Here is a 15,929-nt window from a genome sequence, read left to right on the forward strand (position 1 = left end):
CCCTTTATGCTTGCTTCTTGCCTTATTGCACTGGCTAGGAATTCTAGTACTATGTTAAAGAGAAGTGGAGACAGTGGGCATCCTTGTCTCATTCCTGATTTTAGAGGGAATGGCTTTAGATTTTCACCATTAAGTGTAATACTAGCAGTAGGTTTCTCATACACAGCCTTTATTACATTGAGGAATGTTCCATGGATTCCTAGTTTCTCCAGAGCTTTTAACATAAAGGGTTGTTGGATCTTGTCAAATGCCTTTTCCGCATCTATTGAGACAATCATGTGATTTTTGTCCTTGCTCCTGTTGATGTGTTGAATTATATTAATTGATTTGTGTATGTTGAACCAGCTTTGCCTCCCTGTGATGAATCCAGTTTGATCATAGTGTATAATTTTTTTGATGAGTTGTTGTAGACGGTTGGCCAGTATTTTGTTGAGAAGTTTTGCATCGATGTTCATCAAAGATATAGGTCTATAGTTCTCTTTCTTTGATGAATCTCTGTCTGGTTTGGGGATGAGGGTTATACTGGCTTCATAGAATGAGTTTGGTAAGGAACCTTCATTTTCAATTTCGTTGAAGAGCTTGAGGAGTATTGGTGTGAGCTCTGCTTTGAAGACCTTATAGAATTCAGCTGTGAATCCATCTGGCCCTGGGCTTTTCTTAGGTGGAAGTTCTCTAATTGCCATTTCTATTTCAGAGCTTGAAATAGGCCTGTTTAGTTGTGTTAGTTCTTCTTGGTTCAGTGTGGGTATGTTAATATTGGCTGGGAATTCATCCATTTCATCTAGATTCTCAAATTTGTTGGCATAAAGATTTGAGAAGTATTCCCTCATGATATTCTGAATCTTGGTAATTTCTGTCGTGATATTACCATTTTCATCTGCGATTTTGTTTATTTTGATGTGCTCTCTTCTTTTTTTGGTAAGATTTGCTAAGGGCTTGTCAATTTTGTTAATTCTTTCAAAGAACCAACTCCTTGTTTTGTCTCGGCGCCATCTTCCTTCTCCTTGGCCAAGACTTTTGATCACAGTCATGGCCCCAAGGCTTTGTCGTGTCCCCAGGAACTCACAGATTCCAAAATATCTTTACAAATAGTTAAAGAAAAAGATTAATGATCACAGCCATCATATTGTTGACACTAAGCATCCTGTATTTCAGCAGCCTTCATTCTTCTGGTTCTTCATGGCACAAATCTGAAGTTATCACTGAATCATTCTACACCCCATGTCCATTTCTTCCTTTGAAATATCTCAATGTACATTTTTCTTCTCTGTTATTTGTGAGCTCACTCTCAGAAGTAGAACTGACTCATGTAACTATACAAGTCAAAACTCTAGCATTGTGCCTGAGCTACTTGAAAACGGAGACAGGGAGGATCAGAGTTCAAGGCCAGTCTGAACAAAAAAAGTTTTTCAGACCCTTTTCCCCCCAAGTCTCAGCTAATAGCTGGGTTCAATGCTACACAGCTGTTTTTCACACATATAGAAGGCCAGGAATAATCACAGTGGCAGACCAGCCTTAGCAGAAAAGTTCACAAGACTCAATTTAAATGCTCCTCCCTCCAGCATGATAGGAAGCAAGAATAGGAAGACTGCGGGCAAGGTACATGCCCAGCAGAGTGTGAAAAGGGGCATGAGCTGTTTAACGTGCTAGCAGAACATCCTCCTAGAAAGCATGAGGTCCTGAATTCAAACCCAATACTGCCAAACATTAAAACAATAAAAATTAAAAAATCTAGACGTCATCCTGCATACCTCTCTACCTTGCTTCTTTTTTCCATAAAATTGATTCATAAACTCAATCCTATCAACATTATTTCTTTTTTTTTCCAGTCCTGGGGCTTGAACTCAGGGCCTGAGCACTGTCCTTGGGTTTTCTCAAGGCTAGAGCTCAGCCACTTGAACCCCACTCAGCACCACTTCCAGCTTTTTCTGTGTATGTGGTACTGAAGAATCAAATCCAGGTCTTTGTGCATCCTAGGTAAGCTCTCTACCACTAGACCAAACTCGCAGCTCTCAACATTATTTCTTGGAGTAAAATGACTGAGGAATCATTTGAATGTTAACCCAGCTCCTTTGCTTGTACCTCACGCTCTTAGATCCTAGACCATGTGGATTTCATTAGTGGCTTCTGAGCTGGTCTTCTCCATACATTCTTGTCTGCACACTGCATCTACAGTGCATTTTGAAGATGCTCATCTAATTGTGTTTTGTTCATCTCTCTCCATTGTTTTCTTTGCCAAAGGGTTAAGGAATACTTTCTTTAGTCTGGTGATTTCAGAGTAAAATCTCACATGGATGCAGATTATTAATGCTAGACAAAATATTAAATAAAGATGATTTAAGGCAATTTAAAATGGAACAAAATTTGGATTGGAAAATTTAGAAGTTAATACTTTGAGGAAGTACTAGCTAATATTTTTCCCTTGGCTTTTATTATTATTTATTTTTGTGATATTTATGTGTGTTGTTTTTGTTTAATGATGTAACCATGAGGAAAATTCAAATTTCTAGTGAAAAAATCATAACTTTGTTATTTTGAAGAACTAATAAACAAATTTTGAAAAAAAATACATTTGAATATGAAGGGGAAAAGCCTAGAAAAGAGAGCTAGAAATTCAGAACATGTGGTAGAGTCCTTGCCTAGTATGCATGAAGCCCAGGATTAAATTCCTCAGTACCACTTGCACATAAAAAGATGGGAGTGCTGCTTGTGGCTCAAGTGGTAGAGTGATAGTCTTCAGAAACCCAAGAACAATGCCCAGGCCCTGAGTTCAAGCTCCAGGACTGGCAAAAAAAAAAAGAGTGAAAAGAAATTCAGAACTATAAAATCTATTTATTATCTTTGACCAGATCTGTATCACAATTCAAATTATGCATGTATAAGACAGGCTCCAAACCTGTCAACTACAGTGAAAGCAACTGAGAAGAATTGGGTCTACCACTAAAATGATTGTTATTTCGCATGTAGTCAAGATAAATTACCTGCTTAGGAAAGAACATGTCAACACCTATATTTTCTACAAAGAGTAAATCAAATCACAATGATCAGGATACAATCCAGAATTACTTGACATACCAAGAAACAAGGAAACATGATCTATTTTTAAAAGACTATCCTTTCTGACTAATCCTAGGGGACTTTGTACTGACTGGAGTTACGTTTTAAGAATTTTAAGTAGTGATTATGGCCAAGGATGTAGCAGAAAATATGATCATAATGAAAGAAATGGTAGTAAATCTCAGAAGATAAGTGGAAAATTCTTTCAAAAGAACCAAATGAGAGCTCAATAACTGAAAAACTGAGTATCTGAAATTTTAAAATTCACTGGATAGGCACAATTATGGAATGAAGATAGTAGAGAAAAGAGTTAGCAGGTATAAACAGAGATCAATAGCAACTGTTACTTTTAAATACAGGGAAAAAAAATCAATAACCAGGGTAGGCTAGTCATGAGTCCTGGGTTCAGTCTACAACAAAGAGAGAAAAAGTTAACTCTAAACATCATACAGACAATTGTGGAAAAATAACTAAAATAAAACAATACTTTTGTTTATGTTGAGAAAACAAAAAAGGAAAAGAGAACTGGGTGCTGTGGCTCATGCCTGTAATCCTAGTTACTCAGGAGGCTGAGATCTGAGGATCAAGGTTCAAAGCCAGCCTGGGCACAAAAGGACCTGAGACTCTTATCTCCAATTAACCACTAGAAAACTGGAAGTAGCACTGTGGCTAAGGGGTAGGGCAGTAGCCTTGAACTGAAGAGCCCAGGGCCAGCACCCAGGCCATGTTCAAAAAGAAGGGGAAAAGAGGAAGTCTGAGAAGCTAACCTACATGTGGGAAAATACGGCAAAAGACATGTAACTATAGATTTAGGACCATCAAGCACCAAGAAAATCTGCACAAAAATCTCCACATTTAGTCATATTGAAATCAAACTGTGAAGAGAAAATGCAGCCTGTAAATAAAACAGAATACTCCATGTGGGAGAACAATGACCAAAATTAATACTGACCCATTAGCAACTGGGCTCATCAGCTCAAGACTACCACCCTACCCCTTGAGCCACACACCACTTCCACTTTTCTAGTGGTTAATTGGAGATAAGAGTCTCACAGACTTTAGTGCCCAGGATGGCTTTGAACCACAGTCCTCAGGTCTCAGCCTCTTGAGTAGCTAGGATTACAGATGTGAGCCATCGTGCCTGGCAATGTATTTACTTTCTAAGCCTAAATTTCCTCATGTATACAATGGAACTAATAATAGTACCATTTTCATGTGATTGACAAGCACAGTCAGTTATAAATGTTTAATACATGGCAATGAATACATTTATTTTTCTTCCTGATTCCCTATACAACTGTGTATAATTCTATGAAGACAGTAGATACCTGAAAAAATTCAGTATAAATATAATCTTGCATTGGTAATTGAATTATCTTAATCATATATGTGTGTATACATACATATATATGCATGCATGCATATATATGCATGTATATATGTATGTTTGTGTGTATATGTACGTGTGTGTGTGTGTGTGTGTGTATGTGTGTGTGTGTGTGTGTTGTGGGGCTTGAAGTCAGATCCTGGCACTGTCTCTGAGCTCTTTTTGTTCAAGGCTACTGCTCAACCACTTTCAGCCACAGTGTCACTTTCAGTGTTTTGGTGGTTAATTGGAGATAAGAGTTTCAAAAACTTTCCTTTCTGGGCTGGCTTTGAGCCAGGATCCCCAGTTCTCAGCCTCCTGAGTGGCTAGAATTACAGACATGAGCCACAAGCACCTGGTTTAAATAATTTAAAATTGGGGAACCTCACTGTTATACACAATAATACTTTATCACAAAGAATAGTTTAATAATGTGAACATCCTACTCACTCATGTCAAGCAACAGGAACGAATGTTTTTTAAAGTATTCTTCAGTCAATGTTTCACAGAACATACTTGAAAAGGTTCAGTTGTTGTCTTTTAGTGCCTCAACTCAAGCTCAAAAGGGACATAAGGTAAGGTTAGATCTTTAACTGAGGAGATTGGTGAAAAGATGGGATGAATTCAGGTCAGTGTCTAGAAATCAGTCAGCATTTGACAAATGGCTGGACACAGTGAATTAAATTGAGCTCATCTTGAGCATTGTAGTCTTATACTTCCATTTCTCTCCTTTTCACTGAACTTTATAGTTGGAAAGCCCCACTGCTCTCACACAGTCCCTAAATTTAGCTCCCTGGTAACTGTTCTTCTCATGTGCATGTTTGGAAGAATATTTATTTACAATTAAGAAAATTAGAACTTCAACTTTTCTGCATAATTTCATCATGGAAAGGGAGATATTAAAAATTATCCCCTTGTAATGTTTTTTCACCTTTCCTTACTTGGAACTATTGACTAAATTCTTGCTGTGTGCCCATTTCTCTTCCTCTGATACCCTAGAGAACTCTTTTCTCATTGGAAGGTGATCTTAGGCTCTCCCATACTATTCAATGCCTACAATGACTACGTGATTCAAATATATTCAAGTATTAGTTATGTGAATCAGTGGAGGAAGCTTTGGAGAGTAATATTAGACAAAATATTTAAAGTCTGCACCAACTTGTTAAAAATGGTTGTTTTAAATGTCCATATTTTCTGAGTATTTTGTATTAAAATTCCACTAAATGATTATGCAAGTAAAAATTTCCACAAAGTAAGTAATTACCATGTAGTAAGAAATATAATTTATATAGCAAAGGAACTCATATAGAAGTGGATTGTCCTGAGAAAGCAGTGCTGTAATGAATGAGAGGATGGGTAACTAAAATAAATCCACTTGAACTTTATTCTGCTTTCTTTATGCCAAAATGAATTTTTATCTGAGTCTAACTACAACATATATCAAACATGTAATATATACTATATATGTATATTTTTACTGATTGTGAAGCTGAAAAGCATGCTGGAGTTTCCTGTGTCACCGCCTCCATGGATGACATTCAGTTTGAGGAAACAGCTAGGTAAGTGGTTTTTATTCCATCACTCCTTTTTCATGGTTTTGTCCATTCATTTGCAATGTGGATTTGTGCCACCTTAATCATTTGGAGTCAGTGATCTTGTTTGATAATAAAACGTATGACATTTGACCCCACCCAAGTTTTTCAGAAAATAATCAAAGGGCCTACTTTTAGTTAATTTTGTAAGTGTACAGTCATAGTTTTAAAGTTTTTATTGAAAAGAAACTTTTTGCATTGGGTACATTATGGTTTTAGACCTTGAAATTTATTTTTAATAATGATAAGTATCTCTGCAATGTTCAATTCCATCAGTGAGTTGATGAATAAACACAGATGCATCTGAGTAGAGATAGTAAGTTGTGGAAAAACATGTTCAGTGTGAGAATGCTTATGTGCTTTACCTACTCATAGTGTAGAAAAATTCAGTGTAAAATAAAATTTCAAATATATATAAAAAAAGAAAGACTAGTATGCTGTGTCCATGGATTCATCTCCTAGACCCATACAACTCTTGTTTGCTTGTTGGTATCCCAAAGACTTCAAGTCCATAACCTTGTCTTATTCATCCCTGGAGCTTATGCTTAGCTCACTGCCAGGGCAAGGCAGAGCACAGTGCATGATTGTCAAATGTATAAATTGGAAAAATAATGATTCTTTTAGAAAGCCTGCATATAATTAAAAAAGGAAAAACCTTGAAACAAAATAAGCTTGAGAGAAGGAGGTTTTGGGTTTTTTCTTTTTTTTTAAAGGAGAAGCTCTAACCATTTTCATAGACGGAAAGATTCAGGAATGGGTAAAGATTTAAAGTCAAATGAAAAAGAACTGATAGAGTCAGGCTGATAGAGAAGGAAGATGGGGCAATGGGTGGTGGGAACAGATCAGGCCAATGGCACAGATAAAGAAGGAGATACGGACTGGAGGAAATCAAATTAGGTGAACAAAGAGGACAGCAAGAAAGTAATTCATAGCCAGGAGTTTGGCCCAGTGGTAGAGTGCTTGCCTAGCGTGAACAAAGACTCAGGTTTGATTCCTCAGTACCACATACATAGAAAAAAGCTGGAAATGATGCTGAGGCTCAATTGGTAAAGCTCTAGCCTTGAGAAACATCCAAGGATAGTGCTCAGGCTCTAAGCTCAAGCCCAGGACTGGTAGAAGGAAAGAAAGAGAGAAAGAAATAAAGAAAGAAAGAAAGAAAGAAAGAAAGAAAGAAAGAAAGAAAGAAAGAGGAAAGAAAGAGAGAGAAAGAGAGAAAGAGAGAAAGGAAGGAAGGAAGGAAGGAAGGAAGGAAGGAAGGAAGGAAGGAAGGAAGGAAGGAAAGAAAGAAAGAAAGAAAGAAAGAAAGAAAGAAAGAAAGGAAGAAAGGAAGGAAGGAAGGGAAATTCAACTTTGAAGTTAAGGAAGAAAGTTCTTGCAGACTCTGGGTGTCTCTGTATACTATCTTTACAAAGATCCTTTTCTGTCTGAAGGGAGTCAATTGCCATTACAATGGTCAGCATCTATCTCTAGGTTCCATGTTTGTTGTTATCATTATACTGGGTTTTATACCCCATATTAAAGTGGAACTGTTTAGGGCACATGACTTTAAGCAGATTTTTAAATCTGGAATTAAATGTATTGGGGCTATTGAGATCTTCTTTGGTTTTGTTTTACTAGAGTTGGACAAGTTATAACCATCAAAGCAAAAGTGACTAGAGCATTCAGCACAAGCATGGAGGTAAGAGGCGGCTTTTTCTCCCTTCTTTCTGCCTGTCAGTTCTTACAACAATGGGCAGAGAAGTCCTAGAATAATACTTTCAGGTAACAAGCTTCTGAATTTCACAAGACCCATAAGTCTGTAATCAGACTCACAGGTAAATAATACAAGGAGCTGGCAGTCTCACTTAAGTCTGATACTGAACTTTGATAAGATCCAGTACAGTACTTTTACATAGAGAGACACATGGGAAGCAAATGTGGGAGAGGGCTACTGCAGTCTCTTTGTTGTCTGCAAGATAGGAATTTTCTTTTTCTGACTATACTATTTATTATTCAAACTCTGCTTCTGTATCTCCCTCCCTTCTCTACCTATGGAAAGTTACCCCATGATGAATTACTTTTTGAAAGATAGTCCGTCCCTCTTCTAATTTGGGGATATTCTGACACTCCTTCTCAGTTGAGTCTCCTATGGCATCTGTGATGTATGGTGCATTCCTTGAGTTCTAGTTGAAGAGAACTCAAATGATTACCAGCTTTGGAAATGTGCAAATTACAGCTTCCCTGTAACTGTTCTTTAAAAGATGTTGTAGACATGTCAGAATACTACCCCCCTTTTTATACAACTAATTGATGTTAATAAAATAACATGTGTGTGGAGGGATCTCTTGTGGTCTGAATTCGTGACCTTTCACCCTGTGCATATGTCAACATGAAAACTCAGAGAAACCCACAAGCATATTTCTGGAATTCTCTCTGTAGCTCTCCTCTCTAGTAGTCTGCACTATGGGTTTCACCTGCTTTGATTTTGATTTCTGGCTCTTTAGCTCAGTAAAGTAGTTTTTGTGTCCCTGACCAGCATCCTCTAGAAGTTCCCTTCATGCTAGGAGCCTGGGGCCTATACTATTCTTCTCATGTGCTTTTCTGGCTCCCTGAATCAGAGCTCTGTGCCACCCTATTTCCTGTGTGTGAAAATAGTGATTCCTACATTGTACTTTTCCAGTTGTTTTCATGGACTGTAACTTTAATCTTGCTACTCTCGCCCAACAGTGAATTTCTCCCCTCCCCCCCAGCATATGTCACCATATGTGAGCATACCATGAAAACCTCAATCAACTGTTCTAACAGGGACAATATTCAAAACTTGTTTTAAGTCTTTAGAACTGTTGTGGCATCTTTAACTTTTGTTAGATATTTTATTTGCTGATTTCTCTGAAGGTGGAAATTATGTGGGAAAGATTGGGTCAAGGGCTTGAAATAATTAGCCGAAGTTTGATCAATCAACCTGTATTGTATGTAGAATCTACCCTGCAAATGCAAATTTGCATTTTCAAGATAAATGACTTGACTCATAGATTTTTGTATATGCTGTAACTGGTGAAGGTGTAGAAATAGATATTCTTTCCCACTGATTACATAGTGCTGATCTAAGATTCCTGAGATTCCCTGTTGTTCCAGAAAGATAAGATCCCTTATCTAACTGAGACATGGAGAAACTACTTGCTAGCTAGAATCTAAAGATAAGCTCCTAAGTTTACCTGTAATTTTACAGAACACAAACCTGAAGATCAGCTTGGGTTTTTCACCCTGCAGTATACCCCTGCTATGTTATCCACTTTTGTGCTCTTCCCAAAATCAAAATGAAGAAAGACATGATACAATTCTGCCTATGCAATTTTGGTTATACACTGAAGAGACAAAAAGTTAAATATGTTTATGATTCAGAAAAAAAGTTAGTTATCCAGTTCCATAGAACATCATTGGAAGAACAGTGTTGTTTAAAAATCAGTTAAAATGCTGACCTTATTGTGAAACTTGAAAGACAGGATCCAGGAAATGCATAACTGAATTCTGGATGCTGCAATTGAGTATGTTATCTGGATGTTTGACAGTTTGTGTATTTTTCTTTTCTTTCAGATCAGTATCAGGGTCATAGTACAGGACATGGTCACTGGCACTGAGAAAGTTATTAGTGTGGCTTTCTCCACATTTGTAGCCAAACCAGTTGGAGAAGAAAAGGTAAGTTTTATATGTGAAGAGATACCTGTTGTAAGACAAATACATAGCCACAATAGTATCTGAAATATTTCTTTCTTTTTTTTTTTGCCAGTCCTGGGGACTGAACTCAGGGCCTGAGCAGTCCTTGGGCTTTCCTCAAAGTTAGCGCTCTACCACTTGAGCCACAGCACTAGTTCTGCCTTTTCTATATATGTGGTACTGAGGAATTGAACCCAATTCTTTGTGCGTGCTAGGCAAGCACTCTACCACTAGGCCCAACTCCCCGCCCAGTATCCAAAGTATTTCTTATCATGAGATTCACTTTCTCAAGAGCTGCTGTTCATAACACTTTCTATACAGCTATCATCATAGGATCCAGTAGTAAAGATCCTTTGAGAAGAGGGCTTTCAAGAAAAGAATATGGACCGAATGTATGAAAAAGGAAAATCTTTTGTGTTTTCCATGATCTGAGAATCATGACAGTAACACAGAAACACAGCTTACTGCTTTAGTTCCACTATAATTCAAACTTGAATTGAGACGCCTCGAGTTGAGAAATTTAGCAAGCAGTTATGTCTTATGATGCAGTCACTGTTTTAAACCTTGAAGCACAAACAGCAAAGTTGCTGAGCTATTGAAGTTTAAAAATAAGCTTCGTGCCAAAGAACTATTGGCTTACCCCTCTAATCCTTTCAGACTCTTATCCAATTAACCAACAGAAAGCTGGAAGTAGAGCTGTAGCTCAAGTGGTAGAGCACCAATGATGAATGAAAAACTAAAGGACAGCACCCAAGTACTAAATTCAAGCCCCAGGAGCAACACACACACTCACACACACATTCACTCACAGAGTTCCAGGGCATCTGGGGTAAAGCACTCTTGGGGCAAACCTTTGTCCTCCTGATGTAGTGCCTGGCCACTTGCCTAGTGCTAGGCGCATCTGCTCATGGTAAGCTGCCGACGATTGCGTTTCTATCAGTTCTCTTAGTGTTAGAGTTTTGCGATTAGGAGCTCATAATCAGAGGAGCATAGACTAAGCATCTGAAAATGTAAGAATTCAGTTCGAGGAGTTCTAAGATTCATTCCAGGAGTGGGTACTGTAACTTCTTTTAGACCCATGTGAAAGTGATGGATGTTCAGTCTACACTCTCCTTACTTAGACTGAATCTAACTTAGACTGATTGCTATGACAAAAGCAATGCTTACTTTGTTCTCAGCAGAGGTGACAACAGAACCACACTTACCAACAGCTCTACACTCAGGTAAGGAAGCAAAGAGAGGTTAGTCCACTGTGAGGTCTAGGTGGCAGATGGCTACACAGGACTCCTTCTCTGACTCTAGGTCCCAAATTAAAGATGCATAAAGCAAAGTTAGATTGCACAGGACTGATGCTTTTCAAACAGAAGTTCCTATCAGTTAATTATATTATCTAAAATGCAACTTTCTGGAACAGAACTTGGACCTGTAGGATTATAACTACTAGTATGCCTAAGCACTTGAGGTCTGTATTTTGCCAACGTATCCCAGAGATCGTATGCTCATGAAAATCTAAGACATTCATTCAATCATGGATGGTGAATAACATCTAAATACCTTACATTTGTGAATGAAGGTGGCAGCATAGAGAATCACTGAGGGCTGATGAATAATAGGGTAGAATGATAGGGAAAGAAAACAATAGAGGGTGTGAAATTGACAAGTAGAATATGTATGTGTGTGAAATATCACCTATGTACAAGTAATATATGCTTAAAAAGAATGACAGGAATGTAAAATAGGTCATGTTGGGTACATAGAGGATAACAGTGGGAAGTAGGAGGGAAAATAGAGAGGGAAAAGGAAAGTAACTTTAAAGTACTTTATACTTGTATAGGAACACAGAACAATGAAACTCAAAGTAGGTTTAAGAAGGAGGAAAAGAGGATGAGAGTGAATCTGATCAGGATACATTATATGGAAATGTCACAGTGAGACCTCTTTAGATAGATATGTCTCTCAGACTCATCTGTTTGGCAATAATCTCTTAAAATCCTTAAACTCTTGGAAATGACAGTATTATGAGAGTGAATGCACAGTTCCCATTTCTGACAGCAGTATACATAAACATCCAATACACATGGTCTCTCTCTCACCCCCCCTGCACACACACAGCCATATACTAGACAATCCCTTCCCTTAATGGAGGAAGATAGCCATTATTTTCCCCTCCAGCTCTGTCTTCTCACTCTGAGTTGGAGAACATATGGAATAAGCATACAGTTGTGATATCTCAGTTCTGCCCTCTAGAGATTGGAGAACTGGCCCTGAGAGCCTTACTGGGAAATCAGCTACCTTTCAGTACTGCTGTAAGTGGCCATTTCAGAGAACCTTAATTCTAAAGCACCCTTTCCTAGATGAACTCATTTTCCACTTAGGAATGGGCTGGTTCCATAGCACATCATTTAGAGTGACGTGAATAGGCTGTGATTTGGGTTGAACCAAGAGGACTGCTTGCATTTTTGTCCAAATCCCAGGATGAAACTCATAATGATTAAGGAGACAGTGCAGTAGTTTCCCAGGGAGGTCATGGAAGGCTGTACAGTATAAGGGCTGTGAAAGGAGACAACCATGCTGTTCAACCAGAACAGAGTTTATAGGGAAAACTAAACAGCCAGCTTGCACTCAAGAGAAGGTGATTAACAGTTAAGGGTGATGACCACTAGTTTCAGGCAAGTGATTTCTGAGAAGGCTCTATGCTGTTCTTCATGAACAGGAGGGGAAGACGAGGACTGTTCCATGGGCAAACCTGACACACACCACATGACAGGCTTACTGAAGTTAGAGGAGATGGGACAGGACAGCCTTCAGAGAGTTTCAACTTCCACGTGTCATTCGCTCTCCTGGTTTATTTGTTACACATAGTGTTCCCTTTAGTCTGTGAATTAAGAATCAAGAAAATGTCTACAACATACCTTGATTTCCAGAGTATAAAAGATATAAGTTTACTAAGTAGTTTTTTAATTCTGCTGGTCACAGAACTAAAACGAGGCTATATAAAGAGCTAACTCAATAGAGATCGTCAATCCATGCATTCTAACCAAAGGACACAAAGCAGTTCAGAACTTTGGACTTTAACCCTCATATTATGAATCACTAGTTTACTTCATCCTTATCTGGGCCAAGGGTCAGATCAGACTTGAGGTGCTCGGGACATAAGCCAGCAGACAACCTGCCCTTCACAGACACAGCAGGCATGTGGGTGTGCCTAGGGAGGGCTGGAGTCCTTGGTACTGTGTCATCATATTCCTAGGTTTCTAGAGGTCAGGTGAAGCTTCACTCTGGTATACTGATATCTCAGTTTGCTTATTAGATAATGGTTTTATGTAATAAAATGGCCAAATTTGGAAAACCTCTTGGTACAAGACAGTTTTTTCTAGAATACCTCTATTCCATTTCTTTGAAATCTTAGTTTTTCAGAAGCTAGAAGAAAAAACGTCCTTGATAAGAACTCAATGACATCACAGTCCCTCTTCATTCACCAATTTCAAGATTTAACAAAACCATGCTTGTAGTTCCATTGACAAATAATAAAATCGTATTTCCAAAGCATATACCTTATTATCAGAAGAAATATTTAAGCCTATGTTGGTTTTAAAATATTTAAACTAATTTTAAACATTAGCCAGAATATATTTAATGGAAATACCCACAAAAGCTATTTCCTTGAGTTACAGAATCATATCATATAACATTTGTTTCTGCAAAATTGATGTTGTATATCTGGAACATAACAAGGCAATGAACAAGAAATATTTTTCTTTCTCTAGATTCACTTGAAACCAGTCACACTTCTAACGGAGCAAGATCAGGTCGAACACAATCGGGCTTCTGAGAGACGAAAAGTTCGCCTGCAACATGAAGAAACTTTTAACAACTTAATGAAGGAAAGTAGCAAGTTTGAAGGTCAGTAAATCTACTGATAGGAACATTGCCTGACCTCTCCATGTAAAGTTCCTTTCTTAGAGGACACCTAACTTTCACTTTGCAGTTCAGTGCTGCTGATGGTATGTATCTTTTCCAACAAACCTGGGAGCCAGAAAAGAGAGGGCTGTAACACTCATAGCTCAATTGGTGACACCCGGGCCTCTTGTGCTCGAGGCTCCCCCTACCCCCGCCATACCACCAGAGAAGAAAAAGGAAATAAAGGACTAGGCAGTTGTTATCCATGAATGTTCAGCAAGAATGAAAGGGTGGAAGGATGATGCTTATGCCACACAGAGACACAGCTTTCCTCCACACACTAAGCCCATCCTCACTGGTGAGGTCACATGAGCTCTGTACATTCTCACCAGAAGAAACTGCAGCCCCTATCAGGAAAGAAACCTAGCAAAGACCCACATCCCTCTGGCTCCAGTGCAGAGCAAGGAAGAAGAAAAAGGAAGAATACATGCAAATATGTAAAGGGAAAAGAAGGCAGTAACTGGAATGGCAGAAGTATGGAGGCATTATTCTGTCAGGATGTTGTCACCAAGATCCTGCATCAAACCCCCAGAAGGTCTCTAGGTGAAAGAGAACTTCTTAAAGGCTGCTGCTTTGAGAAAGTTGAGCTACCGATGCTAAAGGGGCTGTCAGAGCCCGAGAGTGGTGTTTTCCACCCTCGGAAAACTTGACCGTGCTTCCAGGATTGATAAGATGATTATTGAAGGAGATGGTTGGTTTTGTGAGAAAGACATAATTCTTGTCAGACTTGGACCCAGCACCTGAACACTGTTAGGTATTTACTTACCTCTCACAGGGCGATATACATTACCAAGGTGTGTTCAAGGAAGTTAAAACTTCATCATTTCTGTGCATTTGTGTCTTAAAAAAATCCCCTCCTCCCTAGGGCCAGGAGTTTGGCCTACTGGTAGAGTGCTTGCCTAGCATGCACTGAGAGACCTGGGTTCGATTCCTCTGTACCACATGCATAGAAAAAAAGCCAGAAGTGGTGCTGTGGCTCAAGTGGTAGAGTCCTAGCCTTGAGAAAATCCAGGGACAGTGCTCAGGCCCTGAGCTCATGCCCAGGACTGGCAGAAAAGATAAATCCCCTGTCCTCATTTAAATTACACTGTCTGCAGGGTTAGGAATAGGAAGGCTTTGGTGACTGGCCAGAGTAGGGAGAGTGGCGAGCAGCAGAAAGCATCCCACAGCAGGTGCTCACTGCATTCTGTCAGGGTGTTTCTTCTCAAGCTGTCTGAGGTGGCACCTGCTCCTGCCTGGACTCTAGATTTAACGCTTTTTTCTGTGTATGTGGAATGGAGGAATTGAATCCAGGGCTTCGTGTGTGCTCAGGGAGCACTCTGTCATTAGGCTATGCTCTAGGCCCTGGGAAACAGGTGTTGGTTCTGTGAGTCTATTCACCCCTGAGCTTCTCACTGTTAGTGGCTTTTGCCATTAGGTTACTGACTCCAACGATCAGATCACTAAGACAGAGCCTATGCAATGGCTCATCATTTTCCCTCCTTCAGTCAGGGGTGGCCGGCCAGCATGTGGCTGCTGTTTTCTTTTCTTATCTCAGTACTTGCTGTCTATAATCATGACTTTTGTTTTCCTTAGTTCACAGAGGCAAAGGTTAAAAGCAAAGTCATGACATGGAAATTATAAAACCCTATATAAACCTAACGGGCTTATAACAAGATGAAATAAGTTTATGGAGAAAGATTGATGAGGACAGGTCTGGGCGCATACGAAACTGTCACCTGAAAGGTCTCCATCCAAGAAGGAATTGGACATGGCCATTAGAGGCTGCTCAGAAGGAAGAGACAGCTAAAACCCTCAAGTTCAATGAGCATTGTTTTTCAGGATAGGAAAATTTGGTCATGGTTCCCAGCTGATGAAGACAATTGATAAAAATCATTACTGAGAGAAAGGTTGGGTATAAAAGAAAGATAACCCACATCAAATCTGTACTTCCAATGTTGAAACACTGTGATTTGTCTTAGCCAATAGTTTTGGTGACCTCTGCTGCTCTGACCTCTCCATCCAGTTAATTTACTTGGGAAGAAATACTAGATCTGGTGGCACAAGCGCACTTAAATTAGCAAGCTTGGATGGCTACATCAGCTCCTAACATTGTACAATTGGCACTGATAAAGTCAACAGCAATTTGTCTTTACCACACACCATAAGTACTTTTGAGCACTAGAGATGTGTTAAATTAATAGCAGGCATATACCACCATCACTCAAATGAGAAGCTAAATGATTGCAATTGAATTTAGTTTCAGTTTTTCAGAGGTTTCC

The 15,929-nt window shown here is 39.0% G+C and overlaps 1 protein-coding gene across 1 annotated transcript in view; it reads left to right on the top strand.

Moving 5' to 3' along the window:
• Positions 1 to 15,929, top strand: part of Acot12 (acyl-CoA thioesterase 12) — a 37,169-nt gene that overhangs the window by 4,567 nt on the left and 16,673 nt on the right. The window contains exons 2-5 of the mRNA XM_090331120.1: positions 5,913 to 5,982; positions 7,633 to 7,693; positions 9,589 to 9,690; positions 13,476 to 13,611. Of these exons, the coding sequence (XP_090187246.1) occupies positions 5,913 to 5,982; positions 7,633 to 7,693; positions 9,589 to 9,690; positions 13,476 to 13,611 (369 nt within the window). The remainder of the gene's footprint in view (positions 1 to 5,912; positions 5,983 to 7,632; positions 7,694 to 9,588; positions 9,691 to 13,475; positions 13,612 to 15,929) is intronic.

Source organism: Megascapheus bottae, chromosome 4, assembly GCF_031878675.1.
Source record: "Megascapheus bottae isolate mThoBot1 chromosome 4, mThoBot2.hap1, whole genome shotgun sequence".
NCBI lineage: Eukaryota > Metazoa > Chordata > Mammalia > Rodentia > Geomyidae > Megascapheus > Megascapheus bottae.